The sequence below is a fragment of the Rhagoletis pomonella genome, unplaced genomic scaffold, assembly GCF_013731165.1.
Source record: "Rhagoletis pomonella isolate Grant_MI unplaced genomic scaffold, Rhpom_1.0 Rhpom_scaffold_00002, whole genome shotgun sequence".
In the NCBI taxonomy this organism is placed as follows: Eukaryota; Metazoa; Arthropoda; class Insecta; order Diptera; family Tephritidae; genus Rhagoletis; species Rhagoletis pomonella.
In genome coordinates, this window is record NW_023458556.1 from 106,386,108 (window position 1) to 106,406,974 (window position 20,867).

General features: G+C 37.8%; 1 protein-coding gene across 1 annotated transcript in view; it reads left to right on the plus strand.

Moving 5' to 3' along the window:
* LOC118756806 (putative uncharacterized protein DDB_G0277255) overlaps positions 1 to 19,355 on the plus strand; it is a 37,384-nt gene extending 18,029 nt beyond the window's left edge. Inside the window, exons 2-3 of the mRNA XM_036491548.1 lie at positions 18,678 to 19,066; positions 19,184 to 19,355. Of these exons, the coding sequence (XP_036347441.1) occupies positions 18,678 to 19,066; positions 19,184 to 19,355 (561 nt within the window). The remainder of the gene's footprint in view (positions 1 to 18,677; positions 19,067 to 19,183) is intronic.
* Positions 19,356 to 20,867: the final 1,512 nt, after the last annotated feature.

Consider the following 20,867-nt stretch of genomic DNA (forward strand, 5'->3'; position numbering starts at 1 on the left):
TAAAAATCGCGGTATCCAAACATAAGAACCAAATATTCGCTTTGATTTTACGAAAGCCAACTTTAAAAAACTGATTAAAGAATTGTCTAAATTGTCGTTGCCTATATACAAAGAAAAGGTTGAGCAAAGCGTTGCAAATTTTAATTTTACTGTACATAAATTTTTTGAAAAGTATGTGCCTAAACGCATGTGTGTTCCTGAAGAACAAACACAGTTATGGTTCACTAAAGAACTGAGAAATTTAAAAAAACAGAAAGTCACGTTATTTTAGAGTGCACAAAAGACCGGTTTACACTCATACTATGTAAAATACTCACTATTGCGTCACAAGTTCTTTGAATTAAATAAAAAGTGTTCTAAAGCTTACTTGTGTAAAAGCAAACGGCGTATAATATATAACCCCAAATCATTTTATGAGTTCGTAAACTCCAAGCGAAATGTACATGGGTTTCCTTCCGCCATGAAGTATCAAAATACCGTTTCTGGTGATAATCAAACAATTTCTAACATGTTCACTCAGTTTTTTAAATCCAATTATTCCATTAACTCACATGCTCAAATTGACTATCCTTTTAAACTATTTATGTCCAATGAACTCAATAAATATACCAGTTATATCTCCCGATGATGTAGTACTTTATCTTAAATCCTTAAATAAGTCTTTCAGTTATCCCGATGATGTAGTAGTTTATCTTAAATCCTTAAATAAGTCTTTCAGTTATGGTCCTGATCAGATCCCTACTAGTATTCTTATAAATTGTGCTGATTATCTCTATGAGCCGTTAACAGCCTTATTTAATTTAAGGGAGTTTTTCCAACTATATGGAAGGAATCGTTCATAACCACGCTAAATAAAAGCAGTAGCAGGTCCTCGGTGGAGAACTATCGGGGCATAGCTAAGCTCTCTGCAATTCCTAAATTATTTGAAGCAATTATTACAAATCAGTTGACGCATTCTATCTATCTTTCATACTGCCAAGATGGGTTTTGCAAAGGCAAATCAACTTCAACAAATTTACTTGAGTTCACAACCTATATCTGAAAAGCATTTAGTGAAAGCAAAACTGTTGATGTTATATATACTGACTTCAGTAAAGCATTTGACAAAGTATGTCACTCGTTGCTCATCTATAAACTTGATCTTCTTGGTCTTCAATCTAATTTTCTTCTTATGTTTAAAAATACTATTTCTGACGTCATTGATGTTACTTCAGTAGTCCCGCAAGGTAGCCACCTAGGCCCGATTCTGTTCTTGCTTTTTATAAACGATATTTCTACAGATATAAAATTTTCAAAAATTTTAGTGTACGCATATGATATGAAACTTTATAAATCGTACGTGTCAATCAAAGAAAAGCATTTGCTACAAGCAGACTTAAACAGCATGGCGAACTGGTGCTATGTAAATCGTATGCCTCTAAATCTGGAAAAATGTAAAGTAATGTACTTCTCGCGAAGATCTTTTCAGCCACTTTCTTATACAATAGATAACCATAATTTGGAACAGGTATACAATTTGTGGACCTTGGTATCACAATGGATCCGAAAATTAAGTTTAATCTTCACATTAATGTGACAGTCAACAAGGCTAAAGGTGTACTTGCATTTATGAAACGATGGTCAAATGAATTTAGTAACCCTTATATCACTAAAACCCTGTTTACAACATTAGTTAGACCGATTCTGGAATACGGTTCGGTGGTTTGGAATCCAAGGTATCAAATTTACTCAGACAAGATAGAATCAATTCAAAAACAATTCCTACTTTTTGCTTTAAGAAATTTCCGTTGGGATTCTCAATATAACCTCCCGCCTTATACGACCCGATTAAAACTTATTAATCTTCCAACACTTTCCAGTCGCAGGCAAATGCTTGGTAGAATTTTTATAGTTAAATTACTAACAGGCTCAATTTCAAGTCCGCTTCTTCCGGGTGAAGTTACCCTTAATGTTCCCTCCCGTGTATCAAGACTCTTCTATCCCCAATTTTTGAAAACTTGTAAAACTAATTTTGAATTACACGAGCCACTCCGTTGCTTATGCCAGGATTTTAACTCTCATTCCAGCACATTTGATATACCTGATTCGCTTTTCAGCATTAAGAAGGCGATACTATCCTCTCTCAATAAATGAATCATTAACGTAAAGACATAAAATCAGTTCTGTAGCTGAACAGTTTTAGATCTCGACACTTAACAAATTCCTTCCTATCGTGACTCGGCGCAAAAAATTGAAAATATTGGTTCCGTTCGTCATGCGGACTGCGCCTCTCGTGCGGATGGGCGGGAATGGAGGGTAAAAACCGTTGGGATTATTATTATTATAAAATATTATGTTGCACAGCTACAAAACTATGTGAGAAAACTTTTCAGAAAAACTTTTTGACAAATAAATTTGTTTTCATTTGAAAACAGAATCGTAATTTTATGTAAAGTGATGAAAAATATACTATTCGCTTCACGTTTTCACAGAACGAGAATTCGCCCCCTAGACTCAAAAAAAAACGAAAAATGCATATAGAAGCGGAATAGTAATTTTCTTCTATTAAAATTTCTTAAATTAGTTTACAGCTATCGAAGAAAAAATGCAAAGTACAGCAAAAGCAAAGTAGTTTTTTAAGCAACAGAAATAATTAAAATAATGTAACTAAACAACGAGCTTTGAGATCACCTACAATACACGCGGTAGAAATTATGATATTTTTAAAAGTTAACAGAATGTTAATCTTCAAAGAAATGTCCAATTTTTCACCTATGTATGTATTACGAAATCTTTTGGGGCAGGAATTTTTCCCTGATGCCAACGTCCATTGCTTTTAATTTGAACATCCTATTTGAAAACTTCCCTAAGTTAATAAAAACAGCTAAAGAAGTGTAAGTTCGGGCGAAACCGAATTTATATTCCCGGCGCACAGTGTGCACAATTTCACCTTCAAAAAATTGGTCAAAAATAGTGTTCTTCGAAAAAAACACACAAAATCCACCGGATTTATTGAAAAAACAACTCAGGTAGAAATCGACCTCCCCGAGCGGTCGTTTCAACAATGTCTGAAGGTCGTCCACGACTTTTTGTGCTCGCGCTTCAGTTTTGTTGTCACTGCTGGACTGCTGGCCGCTGCATGTGCTAGACCTATCTGGGCACTGAGATTGTAAATCTCTTTTCCCTCCCGAGCAAATAGCTCAATTGGCATGACGCCAAAAATTACTAAAACCAAAACTATATTTATACGTTTGATTGTTTGAAAAGTCGAATTTAAATAAATTATACACCAGTTATGTGAAATATTTCAATATTGCTATCAAAAGAAAGAGTTTTAAGAAAGTTTCAGTTAAAAAGTATGAGACTAAATAAAAATAAAATATTTTTGGGAGTGATAAGAAGTAGTTGATTAAAAAATTGCTAGTTTACTCACTTTTACTATGCAATTTGAACCGGTTTGATCCAAACCGGATTCTAAAATTTTTTAAAATGAACACGAATTAATTTGTTTGTTAATTACAATTTGCCATGCTATTTAAAAAAATAGAATACCAAATCAAGGCAATTATAAGTTTTGGTTATCAACGCTTCATTTCTGGACTCGATTGTTTGAATGTTTACAACAAATAGCCTACCGTCTGTCCTTTAAGACAGTGGTCGGTCGGCATTCTAACACATTCAAATGATTCAATAAGTGAGACTGTGTGCGTTAAATGCACGGTGCAGCTTCCGCTCTTCGTATACGTGTGAAACACACATGTGCTCAGATAGCGCTCAGTGAGCTATGGCCTGCCGACCACTACTTTAAGACATAGCAAGTACGAAAAGAAAATATGTAGGGCTAAATTTATTGAAAATAAAACCCAGAGAGCGGGATAAATAATTATAATCGATCAAGGCAAACAAGGGTATGATACAACAAATGACGGAAACACTGCTCTGCGTTTTTTTTTGCATTTGTTGACGGTGCCACAGCAATAACTCATCTGGATAAATCTTTAATTTAAAATGTTTTTCTGTTGCTAAAAGCATCTACTGGCGGAGAAGTATTAAAACCTACGACTGCAGTAATTTGGTAACCGATACTTGTACCTCAGAAATTATAGTTGATAAGTACAACATGCATAGTTCTGTGCACACACTACTAATACAACGGTGCGCTGTTATTAAGTTCTTTGATTTACCAATAAACAATATTTTCTAAATTCTAAATTTATTTGTTTGTCTAACTATTTGTTTTAACGTGCTTTAGCAGGCTTACTATCTGAAGAAGCTTTAGGAAGTTCACATAAGAACTTTAGAAAATGTCTCGAAGCAACTTAAAACAAAGAAACCAACCATCAAGGGGTTCCGATATAAGTATTAAATAATATAGTCTTGTCAGTGGCGGATCCAGCGGGGGGGTTTTGGGGGTTAAACTACGTGCCAGTCAGTGCCGGACCCACGGGGGTGTTTTAATATGGCACATATGTATGTATAATATGGCGTGTATGCATTAGAAGACCCCCCTGTGGCTCCGCCACTGACTGACACGTAGTTTAACCCCCAAAACCCCCCGCTGGATCGGCCACTGAGTATTGTTGAATATGAAGAAACAGATAACAGCATAGAACAATTTGCATCATTTATTTGTCTCTCCTCTGAGAATTTAAGTTCAGAAACTGATATATAATACACAATAAATATCCAATAAATTTATATTTTCGTTTTATTTTCTTAATTTTAGGAAATGCCCGTTGTTTTCTGTTAAAACAGTTATCCATATGTTGTAGTAAAATTGAACACCTCAACAACAATTATGCCCTATTTACCTCCATAGTAAAAAGTGAAATACTCGGTTTTTCAAAATTGGTAACCGGTCCAAGCAAATAAAATTACAATGATGTAATCCCTTTTAGAGTACAGTTTCAACAAATTCTACCCCTTCCATTTTAGTCCGTTGTTTGTACGGAGTCGGTGCACTGGGGCCCCGGGGACAATTGGTTAAGTAATAAATGGAAATGGGATAAGATTGCTCAGCCATTCACTTTTTCCTAAGACGTGTATTACGAAATTGTATCAAATAGCATCGGAAATTTAAATTTTGTAAACATGTTTACAGAGTTTTGAAAAAATATTTATATTATTTATATTACTAGCTAATTAAGTAATGAGATTTGATTTAGTGAATTATTTTGAGACTAAGAAGGCATCATGAAGTGAAAAAAAAACCAAAATTGCCAAAAATCAACGGTACGTCCTAGTTATTTAAAAATATATCGGGAAAAGGTTTTTTCATCAAAATTCTTATTTTTGCGAGCACTAACTGAAAAATAATTTTTTTTTGTTAAAAATTCTTACTTTTGCGAGCGCTGATAGTAAAATGAAGACAGAGGGTTGATATTTTGCCACAATTACTTTTTTGTAACTGACAGCCAAATTTTAATATAGGACCGAAAGAAACCAAACAGTCGTTTTATTTGACACGGTTTAATATGTATCTATGTATGTATTCATGTATACATGTACACATGTATAAATATTTTCCAAAATTTTCTATGTTTGTTCAAGTTGTTAACAATTATATTTTCGAGCTTTTACATCTTCCTTGAGCAGTGTTTCGTGGAAAAACAACATAATGAAATTTAAAAAAGTATACTTTACAAAATTTCTCCTGACAACTGCATTTTTTAAGCGATATTTGCGATATAGTATATGTATATAAGATATCCAAAAGTGTGACTCATTTGAGATTTTGCAGCATACATATTTATGTATGCATACGAACGTATGCAGCTATACAGTTATATAGAAGCATTTCCCTTCGAATGCACATATGGGGCATTCCATCGCCACGGGTGAGACATTTGTACAGCAAAAAATTTCTTTCTTTTTAAATTCAAGTGTAAAGGACTCAGCAATTCTGCATTTCGATAAAGCTACACTTAATTCACTTATTTATAATTTGTTAAGAAACACGAAAAGTGTCAGCTTAGTTTTATAAGGAAAATTCTCAGTGGTTTCTTCTGTCAGGGGTGGGACAAAAGAGACACAACTTTTTGGAGCAGATATATTATACGAAAAATTTACGAATATACCTAAGATATCTATTCGAATTAGATGTTTTATTTAATAGAAAAAACTAGCAGTACTATAAAAGCAAAACCCGCAACAAAAATAATTGTTTTACTATAAAGAACATCCAAAATTATCCTGTCGCGGGAGGGAAAACTTTTTTCACAGATGAAAGTCGCACGATTTTTTTCATTAATGTTGTTTATATTAAAGGGTTTAGTAATTACAAATCTAATAGACCAATTACAATATCTATTGACCCACTTCTGTCTTAGTACAGTCATGTTAATACCAGTGTTGTCACTTTGTGAGTAATTCTTCAAAACTTGAGGAATTTCGGGTGCGCTTGAATATTTTTTGAGGAATTTTTGAGGAATTTTCTCTCGATATATTTGCAGATAACAAATGTAGCCATGTTTTACAGAAGAGATTTGTTAAATCGCTCTACAAAGTCTTGAAAAAAAAGCTTTCCGAAGTTTTATAAAGAGCGAAATAAACCACACAAGTGGCTTGTCAAACATTCTTCAAACCTAGTTTTCCCATTTCGCCATACACAATGCAAACATGACTCGTTCAAGCAAAGAATTTTAGTGTTCTTCTGGTTCACAATATAAAAGAGTTTGGTTTTCTTCGATTTTTCTCCCTTGCGTCCTCATTCCGTTGCGAATGAAGCGATTTTATCATACACAACGTAAGCGGTTTGATCAAACGTCAACATGGCGGCCAGAAAATCAAAAAATTTTGATTTTCGTTTACATTTTCCTCAAACGGTTTGTCAAACCTTCAAACACCCCCACATAGAACATAAATATCTTTAAGGAAAGGGATATTTCGCTTGGTTTGTCAAGCCGCTTGTGTGGTGTTTTTCGCCCTTAATTGCTGCATTTGCTGCTAAATATTCAAAATGGTATCGATAATTTTTTTCATTCCATCGTTATATTTTCAACTTATTTTAAACTTGCAAAATCTCGGTAACGAATGGAGAGAACACGCATTGTTCGATCATAAGGATATTCATATTGATTCCTCATTAGATCCAGACAATTATAGGAAACAAGTTTTTGAATTAAAAGATTCTTCAGGTTCATATAAGTTTCCCAATTAAAAAAACTTATATCTGCATTACTAATATAGCCCTTTTCTAATGCTTCAGTGGAACGTATATTTAGTAGTTTAATATTGTGTAGGATTGACTTAAGGACCAGATTGAGCAGTGATATAGTTGCAGCATATAATAATAATAATAATAATAATAATAATAATAATAATAATAATAATAATAATAATAGATTGGCGCTTACACATATGTTAGTGTTTGGCCGAGCTTCTCCTCCGATTTGTGACGTGCGCCTTGATGTTGTCACACAAAGAGGAGGGACCTACAAGTTTAACGCCGACTTCGAACGGCGATTGTATTTTTATGAGAAGCTGTTTTTCATGGCAGAAATACACTCGGAGGTTTGCCATTGCCTGCCGAGGGGCGACCGCTGTTAAGGAAAAACCTTTTTCCTAATTTTTTTTCGATGTTGCTTTGACCAGCACTGCTTACCACTACACCACAGCGGCCACCAGCGTATATTATATAAAAAGTAAGGCATAAAAAATAGCGGTGATACTTTGTTTGAACCGCAAGAACAAATATACCAATTGAATTGGAGAACGTAATTAATTTTTATACTAAGTACCTGTAAATAGTATGCAGTACACAATACTCATAACTGTAATAAGAAAATTTTGAGTAATTTGTTCGGATTTTCAGGAATTTTCGTTTGTTTTTGAGGAATTTGGTAATTTTTTTGTTGCAACACTGGTTAAGACTGCACTGCAGCCCTCAGGATCTGTTTTAGGGGACAACAGTTACCCCAAACGAAAGTTAATGATCCCCATATTAAAGTGTTAAAATGTATGTCGATTGCACTTCTGCGCGGTGCATCTGATGGCAATGCAATTCGGCTCATATGTTCTGAATACTCCTTAATTATTTACAAGTTTGTTTGGGCTAGCTGAGAGTTGCTGGTGTCGATATATTTGTATAAAATTGGTTTTATGATCAAATTAGGCTCAAATTTAGCTATCCTTTGGTCTCATCATTTTCTTCTTATTTGGCACTGTAACCGCCTAAGCGATTTTGGCCAAGTTGTTTTCTGTGCCAACTGACGCCAATCGGAAATGCCAAGTGAAGCCAAGTCCTTCTCCACTTAGTCTCTCCATCGCAGTGGGAGTCTCGCTCTTCCGCTGCTACTAACAGCGCGTTTTGCGTTGAATACTTTCAGAGCTGGAGCCAGCGGAACCGCTGTATTTTAATTCGTTGCAAGAGCAATTTCCCACCTGTTTTTAATCAACCCTTTTATTAATTTCTCTTAACTTCAAAGTTTTAACGCCCAACATAACTTAAATTAGTTATTTAATTGTAAGGCTGCACTATTAGAACCAATTTTTTTTAACTGTTACGGGCGGGACACGATATATCGTTTCAAGGGACGTAAAGAATTAAAAAAGTATTGAAGTAGGGCCATATATTAAAAATATAATTTAGCTATGTAGTTTTAGAAAAAAAAACCAAATTAATAACTAAAAATACTAATTTTTATTTTTTTGTCGCGGGATTGACATGGAAAATCATAGTTGGTTCGTACTGTAATATAAATTAAATACTTAATTTTCTTCAGTGCAATGTTTATGCGCAGGGACGAAGAAAGGTTGGGACATTTATTCACCACTTAATGAAAATTAATGAAATAACTACTCCATTGATTAAAAATGTATACTTGTATTCAAATAGGGATCTAATGTTCAAGTTTTACATGTATCTAGAGTGTAATAAAATAATATAACTAAATTTTTTTCGAAATTACGTACACTTAGTGTATTGGGTACTGATTTATCAAGTGTTCATGTTTAAAAATTAACTTCATAATTGTACACAAAGATTTACATACGCATGGAATACCCCATATGAAATAATAAAGCATGCATATGCCTCAAAATATTTACACATTGCTAGCCAAAAAGGTCCTTTCAACCTTGACTGGTCGACATGGCAGCTGCTCAATATCAATAAAAAAGGAACACGCAGGGTTGATTATGAATAAACCTGTTTTGTGAAGCACAGTGTTTGGAAATCATATTCGCACCTCATGCAGATAAAGTACATATGTGCATGTAATTAGTACATACATACATATGTATGTATTGGTGTAGGTATCTTCCTACGAATAAACGCATATATGCATGCGTGTATAAAGTTAATGTATACAAATTTATATAAGTAGAGAATAAAGCGTTATCACCAATTACTAAAATTATGTTGAATTTCATTTGTGCTTTTACCCTTTACCCTCACCCAGGAAGATTTTTCTTGTGTGTGTGTGTTCTTAGTACAACAAATGAATCAATTAATACTTCTTTACTTTTTCAATGAAATAGTTCGAGGTGCGAATTGGGGGGGACAAAATTATTTACCGATATTTTTTGGGTATATTTAAGATGCTGATTTTCGAAATAATATCCCTTAGATTGGGTCTTGTTTGCAAATAGTGGCGAATTTTACAAAATTTATTAGGGGCCCGTTGGTTTACAGATACAAGTCTGGCCTTTAATTTGGTAAAAGCCATGCAGCTGTAGAATAACATTTGTAGAAATATAACGTACAATTTCGTTTCATCTCTAGTTGTTTTCAGCTAGGTTTTATGGAATTTGCAAACATAAGTGAAAGAACAAAGGATTAACGGCGATAATAATGTCAGCATCGGAATCCAACGCAGAATAACTCTTGCCAACAAGTGCTACTTTGGACTGAGTAGGCAATTCAGGAGTCTTCTCTCTACGTTCGAAAACCACACTCTATCAGTCACTCATCATTCCCGTGCTGGTATATGGCGTAGAATCATGGACAATGACAACATCCGTTGAGGTGGCTCTTGGAGTATTCCAGAGAAAGATTTTGCGAAAGATTTACGGACCTTCAAGCTTTGGCGTCGGCGAGTACCGAGACGATGGAACGATAAGCTGTATGAGCTTTGCAGCGACATGGACATAGTGCAGCGAATTTAAATACAGCGGCTCTGAAAGTATTCGACTCGGAACCCGCTGGTGGTAGCAGAATAAGCACTTGGAATTCCCAATTGGCTTCAGTTGGCACAGAAGAGAAGCGACTGGCGTGCTTTGTTGAATTAGGCCAAAATCGCTTAGGAGGTTCCAGGGTTGAGATTTTCCTACCGAAATTGGTAGGTTTTTTCTCGTAGGATGGTAGGACGCTTAAAATTTTGCTAGGTTTCGTTGCCCATAAAACAGAAAACATCTCTGGTTTGTTGTAGTGTGTCACTTTGTCAGCTCTGTGAGTAGGTAGGATCTCAAAGTTTTTAACTGCAACTCGAAGAAATTAATGGCAAACCCGCAGCGCGCAGATTTTTCTCCCAGCCCGGCATTTGGTAAGCGTAAACGTGAGGTTTATTTTTACCTTACTTATTTATGTACAAATATACACTTCATAATAAATATGTGTATGCAAGTGAGTGATTTTATTTTCTACTACTATTTTTCACGTCATTTACTCCGAAGGCTTTATTAAAACTATAAACTATGCGAATTTTTTTATCATTTTTTCTTCGGTTTTTCGCAATTTATTCGAAATTTTGAGGGTGTAGAAGTCAAACGGACCTCAGATTCGGGTTCATCGGGTTAAATTGCATGACGGTAAGTAGGTTTGGTTAAAAGCACACACCACTTTTTTTTGTGTGCTATGTATAATATGTACTTGAATATCTATATACTAGCTATTATTCTGATCTTTTACTGCCGTCAAGCGGCGTTTTCTTAAATGGTAGGAAATAAATCATATTGGTAGGTTTTTGAAACAGCTCTTGGTAGGAAAGAAAGTTTTTCAGTGGTAAACCCTGGCGCCAAATAAGAAAAAGAAGAAGATGCCAGTTAAGTATCAGACAAGTTCTAACATCAGAAAGTACTTTTTGTGAAAATGCGAAATAGCACTATTTGAATATTAGCCCTCGATATGCAGAAATTAAAAAAACCATCGATTGTCGACGAGTTTTAGAGTAATTGCTTCTTAAAATCACTTATAGCTGAAATGCTTAAGAAAGCGTTTATTGACCTTTAGCCGTACACATGGGCGTCGCTACGTAGGGGCGGCGGGGGGGAGGGCTGGGGACACATTGTTATGGCATGTCATTGCTTCTTAGCTTAGCTGTTGTGTTTCTGCCGCATATTTTTAAAGAGGCCGAAAAGAGCCACATCTAAGTTCTAAATGCTACAAAGAGCCCCAAAAAAAGAACAAGAGAAACAAATTTTTTTTTAAATAAAATTATTATTAGAAATGAAAAACATTAATTTTGGTATTATTCTATTTTATGTAAGATAGATATAAAAGAAAATTCAAAAGATCCCTTTGGCGAGATTTTCAAAATCTGGTTTTAGGTCAGTTAAAGCCGTTCGTAGCAATTCTGTTAAATGTTGGATAGTCAATAGGTACGTTCGTTTAAAATCTCCAGTAAAAAATGTCCAACAGCGAAATTCCGGCGAAATGTCAAATGTTATCTCACAAGAGAAAAATATCCAAAATAGTACGCAACAGAAAATTTGCAGAAACTTGCAAATTAGACGAACAGCTGATAGAAATATTGTTTACATTCAAAAAAATTTAAAACGTAAGAAAACAAATCTTGAAGTTTTATCCTGACACTGTTCACTGACTAAACGAATAATTACTTACTTCTTATAAGTTTAATTAGTCGCATTTTACTATTTTAACTTCCAAACCATCAAATTCAATTTAGGGATTTGCGTAAATTCCAACCAGCTGTTTTTGATCAGCTGTTTCTTGTAGGCAAATTGCTGTTGGCAAAAATTTTTCCAGCAGAAACTAGCAGATTTCCCTCAAATGAAATGTCATTTTGCTCTCTCAATTTCCCTACTTTGCAAGTTTTTTGCGTACGCGAACACAAAAAGCAGATAATTTTTATAACTCTCAATAATTAACAAGTACGCGAAAGCAACTAATTGTGAACGGTATTCTTACTTTACGAATTTCATTGTAGTGTAATGGCATCGCTAACAATACGGCAGCACTATTCAGCGCCGCCGTAATGTTGGTAGCCCTGTTTGGAACATACGTTCCACCGGTAGATAAACCCGAGTGAAAAAACGAATATCAATTCAATTGGATATACGCACTCTTGCAAGCCGGTTGTACCAGATTATATATATTAAAACTAAATAAAACGAACTAAGTTAATTTCAACAAATAGAAGACGTTTTAATTCATTCGCTAGTAGTTTTCGCGCGTGTTATTAGCAAAACTTTTATTGAGTCGGCCAGCAGAGTACCGAGCAACTTGAGCGCTACTTTTCCCAGGGTGGAAGCAGCCCCTGAAGGAACACCCATTGTAATTGCAGTAAAGCAGCAAGTGCATTGTAAAAGCAGTAATTGGGACCAGGAAAGTTACCGGAGCCGGCGTTCAGCACGAACGGGTAAGCGAGTGCCAAATTAAGAAGTTTACATTTTTGAAAAACCCAATGAGCGGGCTGAGGGCCCAACATGGCGACCGTGACAGGACGCATGAGGCAACATTTTTTTTGACACCCTGGACGGCAGGCGTGTCTAATGGGCGTCGGGTGCAATACAGTGTTGGTGGTAGTGGCGAGCAGAGTTTCATTGCGGTAGGCAATAACGGGGTGCTGTACAACGTTACCCGTATAGAGCCGCGCACAAATCCGCGCTGCCTTTTCGTCCCGTGCATTTTTGCACATAACGGGAAGCCCTGCCAGCACCAACGACAGCAGTACGAAATAACTCGCATAACGCCATATATAACGGCGCGAAAAACGGCACGCTGCTTTGTCACGAACGGCGCGCGATATAACGGGGAGCCCTGCTGCCACCTACAACAGCAGCAGCAGCATACACCGTTACGTATATGTATTACAGTGACTGACGCCAAACAAAGAAGCGGTACAGCACCGCTATAAACCGCTGTGTGCTAACGAACGTCACGACACCTAAAACACAGTTGTGCGTTGCAAAAGCACACGAATTCAGCAAACTACAAGACAACAAAACCAAAATTTCAAACGTACGTTTTTGGGAAGAAGCAGACTAAGGCGATGAATGAGACGGCAGCGAGGGAGCCAAGCAGCGTGTGGTTCGTTTAAGTTTAATTTCATATAATATACATATGTACTTCCTCTTCTTCTTCTTCTTCTTTTTTGGCGCTGTAACCGCCTAAGCGATTTTGGCCGAGTTCAGCAAAGCACGCCAGTCGTTTCTCCTCTGTGCCAACTGACGCCAATTGGAAACGCCAAGTGAAGCCAAGTCCTTCTCCACCTGATCTTTCCATCGCAAAGGGGGCCTCCCTCTTCCTCGGCTACCACCAGCGGGTTCCGAGTTGAATACTTTCAGAGCTGGAGCGTCGGTGTCCATTCGAACGACATGACCAAACCAGCGGAGCCGCTGTATTTTAATTCGCTGCACTATGTCCATATCGTTGTAAAGCTCATACAGCTCATCGTTCCATCGTCTGCGGTACTCGCCGTCGCCAACGCGTAAAGGCCCGTAAATCTTCCGCAAAATTTTTCTCTGAAACACTCCAAGAGCCGCCTCATCGGATGTTGTCATTGTCCATGCTTCTGCGCCATATACTAGCACGGGCATGATGAGTGACTTATAGAGCGCGGTTTTCGTACGTCGAGAGAGGACTTTACTCCTGAATTGCCTACTCAGTCCAAAGTAGCACTTGTTGGCAAGAGTGATTCTACGTGGGATTTCAATGCTGACATTATTATCGGTGTTAATGCTGGTTCCCAAGTAAACGAAATTCTCTACTTTCTCGAAATTGTAACTGTCAACAGTGACGTGGGTGCCAAGGCGCGAATGTGCTGACTGTTTGTTTGATGACAGGAGATACTTCGTCTTGTCCTCGTTTACCACCAGACCCATGCGCTTTGCTTCCCTATCCAACTTGGAAAAGGCAGAACAGACTTCGCGGTTTTTGTTACCGATGATGTCGATGTCATCGGCATTCGGCATAAGCCAGCAATTGCACGCTCTTGTAGTAAATTGTTCCTGAGCGATTCAGTTCTGCAGCTCTTATTATCTTCTCCAACATCAGATTAAAGAAGTCACATGACAGGGAGTCGCCCTGTCTGAAACCTCGTTTTGTGGCGAACGGCTCGGAGAGGTCTTTTCCAATTCTGACGGAGCTGGTGGCATTGCTCAACGTCATTTTACACAGCCGTATGAGTTTTGAGGGGATGCCAAATTCAGACATAGCGGCGTATAGGCAACTCCTTTTAGTGCTGTCAAAAGCGGCTTTAAAGTCGACAAATAGGTGGTGAGTGTCGATCCTTTTCTCGCGGGTCTTTTCCAAGATTTCTATGGTGGATTTGCCAGGTCTAAAGCCACACTGGTAAGGCCCAATCAGTTCATTGACGGTGGGTTTCAGTCTTTCACACAATACGCTCGATAAGACTTTGTAACCTATGCTTAGAAGGCTGATCCCGCGGTAGTTGGCGGGGTCACCTTTCTTGTGGATTGGGAAGAGCACACTTAAATTCCAGTCGTCGGGCATGCGTTAATCTGACCATATTCTGCACAAGAGTTGATGCATGCTGCATGCATCTTATCAACTCCTCGCCGCCGTACTTGAATAGCTCAGCTGGCAGGCTGTCAGCTCCAGCGGCTTTGTTGTTTTTCAGCCGCGTTATTGCTATACGCACCTCGTCATAGTCAGGCGGTGGAATGTCGACTCCGTCATCATTGACTGCGGGCTCGGGTTCTTCTTCTCCACAACTTTCCGTGCTGCTACCATTTAGTAGGGCGGAAAAGTGTTCCCTCCATAATTTAAGTACGCTCTGGACATCAGTTACTAGGTCGCCATTATTGTTCTTACAGGAGTGCGCCCCGGTCTTTAAACCTTCCGTAAGTCGCCTAACTCACTGGTAAAATTTTCGGACATTCCTCCTGTCGGCCAGCATTTCAAGCTCTTCGCACTCACGTATTTCGGCCTCTCTCTTCTTGTTGCGGCAAATACGTCTCGCTTCCCTCTTCAGATCCCTATAGCGGTCCCACATAGCGAGCGTTGCGCCCGATCGCAGCGTGGCCCTGTAGGCGACATCTTTTTTCTCTGCAGCTTCCTGACACTCCTCATCGTACCAGTTGTTCTTTCGGGCTCGCTGAAATCCGACTACTTCTTCGGCGGCGGTACTTAATGAGCGGGAAATGTGGTTCCACTGCTCGCATATGTCGGTTTGTTGAAGAGTGCTCTCTGAGAGCAGGTGTGAGAGTCGAGTAGCGAAAGCGCTGGCTGTCTGTTGTGATTGCAGCTTTTCGACGTTAAGCTGTCCTTGCATATTTGGGCGCACATTTTTTGCTGCACAGAGGCGGGTGCGTATCTTGGCTGCAACAAGATAGTGGTCCGAGTCGATGTTTGGGCCTCGGAGTGTGCGTACGTCTAAAACACTGGAAGCGTGCCTTCCGTCTATCACAACATGATCGATTTGGTTTCTCGTTTTTCGATCCGGAGACAGCCAGGTAGTTTGATGGATCTTTTTATGCTTGAACCTAGTACTGCATACTACCATGTTTCGGGCCCCGGCGAAGTCGATCAGCCTCAATCCGTTGTCGGACGTTTCGTCGTGGAGGCTGAATTTTCCGCCGGTGGTTCCAAAGATCCCTTCTTTGCCCACCCTGGCATTGAAGTCGCCAAGAACGATTTTGATATCATGACGGGGGCAGCGCTCGTACGTGCGCTCCAAGCGCTCATAGAAGAGATCCTTGGATGCCTCATCCTTCTCTTCCGTCGGGGCATGGGCGCAGATGAGCGAGATGTTGAAGAATCTCGCTTTGATGCGGATTGTGGCTAGACGCTCGTCCACCGGGGGGAACGACAGTACTCGGGGACGGAGTCTCTCTCCCACCACAGATCCAACTCCGAATCTGCGCTCCTTTACATGACAGCTGTAGTAGACGTCGCAAGGCCCTATACATTGTTTGCCTTGCCCCGTCCAACGCATTTCTTGGATGGCGGTGATGTCAGCTTTTGTCCTTACGAGGACATCAACCAGCCGGGCAGAGGCACCTTCCCCATTAAGGGTCCGGACATTCCAGGTGCATGGCCTCAAATCGTAGTCCTTTAAACGTTTGCCGTGGTCGTCATCATAAGGGGGGGTCTCATCCGAGGCTTTGCCTTGCTTCTTCACTGGAAGTGGTTTTTACGTGGCGGGTCCCAAGCCCAGCGCACAACCCATTGCTGGGACGGGGGTGGTTTCGCAACTAAATACACCCACAGACACCCGCTTGCAGCCGCACCTACTAGTGAACAGACGCTGCAGACTTCAGTGAGCCCTTAAACCGAATAAGTCAGAGTGGCCCCACCGAAGCTCCCTCTCTTTCTGCCGTGACCCAAGGCTCCACTCGGATTGGTTACCGCATCTCGCACATGAGTTGCTCACGTTGCCCAGAGTGCGCGAACGAGGACGCAAGAGTCGGGATTCAGTATAGCCATGCAACTGTAACTGCATACCCAGCGCAATGACTATACCCCATTGCACTCCATACATATGTACTTAGTCAGGCATATTTTAATACTGTAATACAGTGGCACATTACTTTACTTAAATTTCCTTTTTCCAAATTCATTTTTCAATACTTAGCTTTAATGATTCAAGGCTTTAAATCCATTTTTCAAATTCATTTTAAATATTTAGTTTTAAGCGATTTGGGGTATTAAACCTATATTACAACTTTATTCCCATTTTTTTTAGCTTTAAGTGATTCAAGGCATTAAAGCCATTTTTCAAATTCCATTTTCATTATTTATAAGCGAACCAAGGCACTAAAGCCATATTCAACTTTTAAGTGATTCAAGGCATTAAAGCCATTTTTCAAATTCATTTTTTCATTATTTAGCAATAAGAGATTCAGGGGATTAAACCCATTTTTTCAACTTCATCATCATTATTTAGATTTAAGCGATTTACGGTATTAAACCCATTTTTTCTAACTACATTTTCATAATTAAGCTGTAAGTGACGTGAGGGATTCAACCCCTTTTTCAAATTCATTTTCATTATTCAATTATTTAAATAAATACTTCAAGATGTGATTAATACATCTCTTTTTATACATATTCATAATGCCATCTTGAATTAAATGAGGTAATATACCCAATGGCAAATTTTTCTTTTTCATAAAATTTTCAATTTCCAAGTTTCAAAATGTTTATAACTAAAATAATTAATGTATCCACCTAGGTATAAGTGACTTAATACGGTGTTTGCTAAATTTTTATCGATTCAATTTTCCAATGCTTTTTATTCAAAATACCAAACTTTAATTCAACATACCTACTTTACTACTTTTTACCATATACCGATGTACATGTGTAATTGACACGACAATTATTTTATAAATACAAACAATTTTTAAACAAACTTTAGCTTTTTGCAATTGCATGTGAATATATCCCAGTTTTCCCACTGCATGAAAACGTCGCTTGCAAATTTTCAGCCGATGACCTACTGAGAAAAACATAAGTATTTTTCACAATTCTATTTCTTTTGACATTTTTATTTGAACATGGTGAGCGATAGCTTGTTTTGTAAGTTTGGGCCTCCACTTCTTTGAGATTAGCCGGTTATGAGCGAATTCGATATAGAATTTAAAGCATATAAAGCAGATTTTGATAAGATTACTAAGCGCATTTTACAAAATAGACCGTTGTCTACGAATGCGAAAAAATTAAACGAATACAAATATTCGCTTATCACAGCTTACAATAATATTTTGCTACTAGTTATTGGCAATAGTTCGGCTCATACCTGTAATCTCAAGGAAGTTCAACTTAAGTTAGCCCGTTGTAAGGAACAGTTAGCAAAGTGCTTTACTAAACTGAATTGTCGCGTTAGGATTCCACCGGATAGCTTATCGCTAATTCGCCAATCAGACTTAGCTGACTCTGACTGCCATACCTAAACAAAAGCGTCAGCGTTGTCTGGCTGTGAAAAAATTCTCATGCCCATACAATTTGTATGAAGCATACCGAAACAACGCGGCGTCAACGCTGAGCGGTTGGAAATTCCGATTTTGACAGGGCGTTAGGTATTAAAGTTGGCTGCAGAAAACGGCGAAACTGTCATTTTTGTGTTACACACAAACAAACCTATGCTTATTGTTGGTGTTATTTCTGCATTTGACATAGCGTTGACGCTTTTGTTTAGGTATGGCACTTCGGCGCTAACGCTAGGCGTCAGAAACCGTTCCGCCCAACGCTATTGTTTAGGTATGGCAGTCAGTCAGAAGAAGAGTTTAGTGACGCCAAGTCAGAAGCTTCGGTACAATTCAGTCTTAAAAGAAGTACTTCACTTCCATCATTTAAAGATCTGCTAACTGTATCCAACGAGCCGTCAACAGCTACCAGTTCGCCAAATATTTCTACCATTTTTGAGAATTTTTAGACATGGCTACCCCTGAACAGAAGAAAACCCTTTATTAGTCTTTGTGCCTCAATTATTAGGGAAAATTACAACGGAGATCCGCTAGCACTTGAATCATTTATCGGCAAAATTAATTTAATTGAAGATTTTGCAGACGAAAATTTAAATACAACTTTTATATCATTTTTGAAATCCAAGCTCGAAGGCAAGGCACGTGAAGCAATTCCAACAGAAGTCAATTCAGTCCGACAAATAAAAGATGCGATGAGAAACAGAATAAAGCCAGACAACTCGAAAGTTGTAGCTGGGAAAATTGCATCTTTACATGTCACAAATAACAATTATACGGAATTTGCTAAGCGTGTCGAGGAACTTTCGGATGAATTAGAGCGTTATTTGATCATTGAAGGTATGACACAATCTAAGGCCCATGAAATGGCAGTCGAGCAAACAGTTAACGTTTCTAGACTTAATACTCGGTCGGATTTGGTTAAATCAATTTTATCGTCAACTACCTTCAGTGATTCAAAAGACGTAGTGGCAAAAATGATAGTCGAACAAAATAATCAAGTTAAAGAGCTTCAAGTGTTAGCATTTCAATCCCGGGTAAATAGGCCAAATAGTTTTAGAGGTAGCTTCAGAGGTCACAATTTTAATAGGAACAACCATAATAATTTCAGACAAAACAATACGAATTTCGATAGGTACAATAATAACGGTAATATTAATCGTTCATCAAACAACAATAATCGAAATAATAACAACAACAATAATAGTAGTAGACGTCCAAATTCACGCAATAATGCTAATGTGCGCGCTTTAAACGTTCATGCCCCTCAGGAGCGAACACTGAGGGCGGAAGAATTGGACAATTAAAAAAATCTTTTTCTACAAAAGGCATTTATTGCTTAAATTTGAATTACTCTGACTTTATCGAATTGAAAATTAATGGGTCAAACAAATTTTGTACGTTTTTAGTCGACACGCAAGCCGACATTTCGCTAATAAAAAACTCTAGCATTGATAAACATTTTCCTATAAATACGAATGATATAATTAACATTACCGGTGTCACTTCTAATACTGTTTCTACTTTAGGTACGATTACCGTAAACTTGACTTTTACTGATTTTTACATTAAACATACTTTACATGTAGTTAACGACGATCTTAACATACCATCTGATGGTATACTGGGTAAAGATTTTCTGAAAAGTAACAAATGCGTTATTAGCTATGCAAGCAATTGTATATCCTTCTGGGTCGGCAATGAAAAAGTCGCGATACCAATCCTGCACCGAACCGAAAGCGACACTTGTATCATACCACCCAGATGCGAAGTTTATCGAATTTTCAATTTTGGCAATTCGCCAGATCCACTTTTTGTAGAATCACAAGAAGTTGAACATGGCGTATTCACAGCAAGATGCATAGTTAATAGCAGTAACCCAATTATCAAAATCATAAATACCACAGATGACGTGAAACATGTAAAGAATGTAAATATTCGGACTGAAAAACTTTCTGACTATTACGTTTACTCAATTAATAAGACCAAGACTGAAGACTCCCGAACGAACGAATTAACAAATATTTTGAAAAACCAAATCCCTACAGAAGCTAACAGCAATTTACTTGACCTGTGCATAAAATATGCCGACATTCTCGCTCTGGACAATGACAAAATGACATTAAACAATTTTAACTTAGCTTGACTGACACTGACCCGGTATATGTAAAAAACTATCGTTCCCAACGTGAAGAGATAACTCGCCAAGTTTACAAATTACTAGATAACGATTTAATTGAAGGAAGTTATTCAAATTACAATAGTCCTCTAATTTTGGTTCCTAAAAAATCTACTAATGGTCAAAAAGCATATCGTATGTGCGTTGATTTCCGCGCAGTCAATAAAAAACTTATTGCGGATAAATTTCCTCTCGCACGAGTTGACGATATTTTAGACAATCTTGGCAGAGCCAAATACTTTTCCACTTTAGATCTTTTTTCTGGATTTCACTAAATCCCCTTACATGAGGATTCACGTGATATAACTTCTTTTAGCACAGAGGAGCATATCGATGGAAAGTATTACCATTCGGTTTAAGTATAGCACCCAACTCATTCTCGCGAATGATGAGTATAGCTTTTTCTGGTATTCCACCCAACGTAGCATTTTTATATGTAGATGACATAATTGTTATAGGTTGCAGCGAAGCACATCACATTAAAAATTTAGCGAAAGTTTTCGAAACTTGTCGAAGTTTCAACTTAAAATTAAACCCAAAAAAATGTAATTTTCTCAGGCCCGAAGTAACGTTTTTAGGGCACAAATGTTCAGCAAAAGGTCTGCTGCCAGACGATTCAAAAATAGTTCCAATTAAGAAG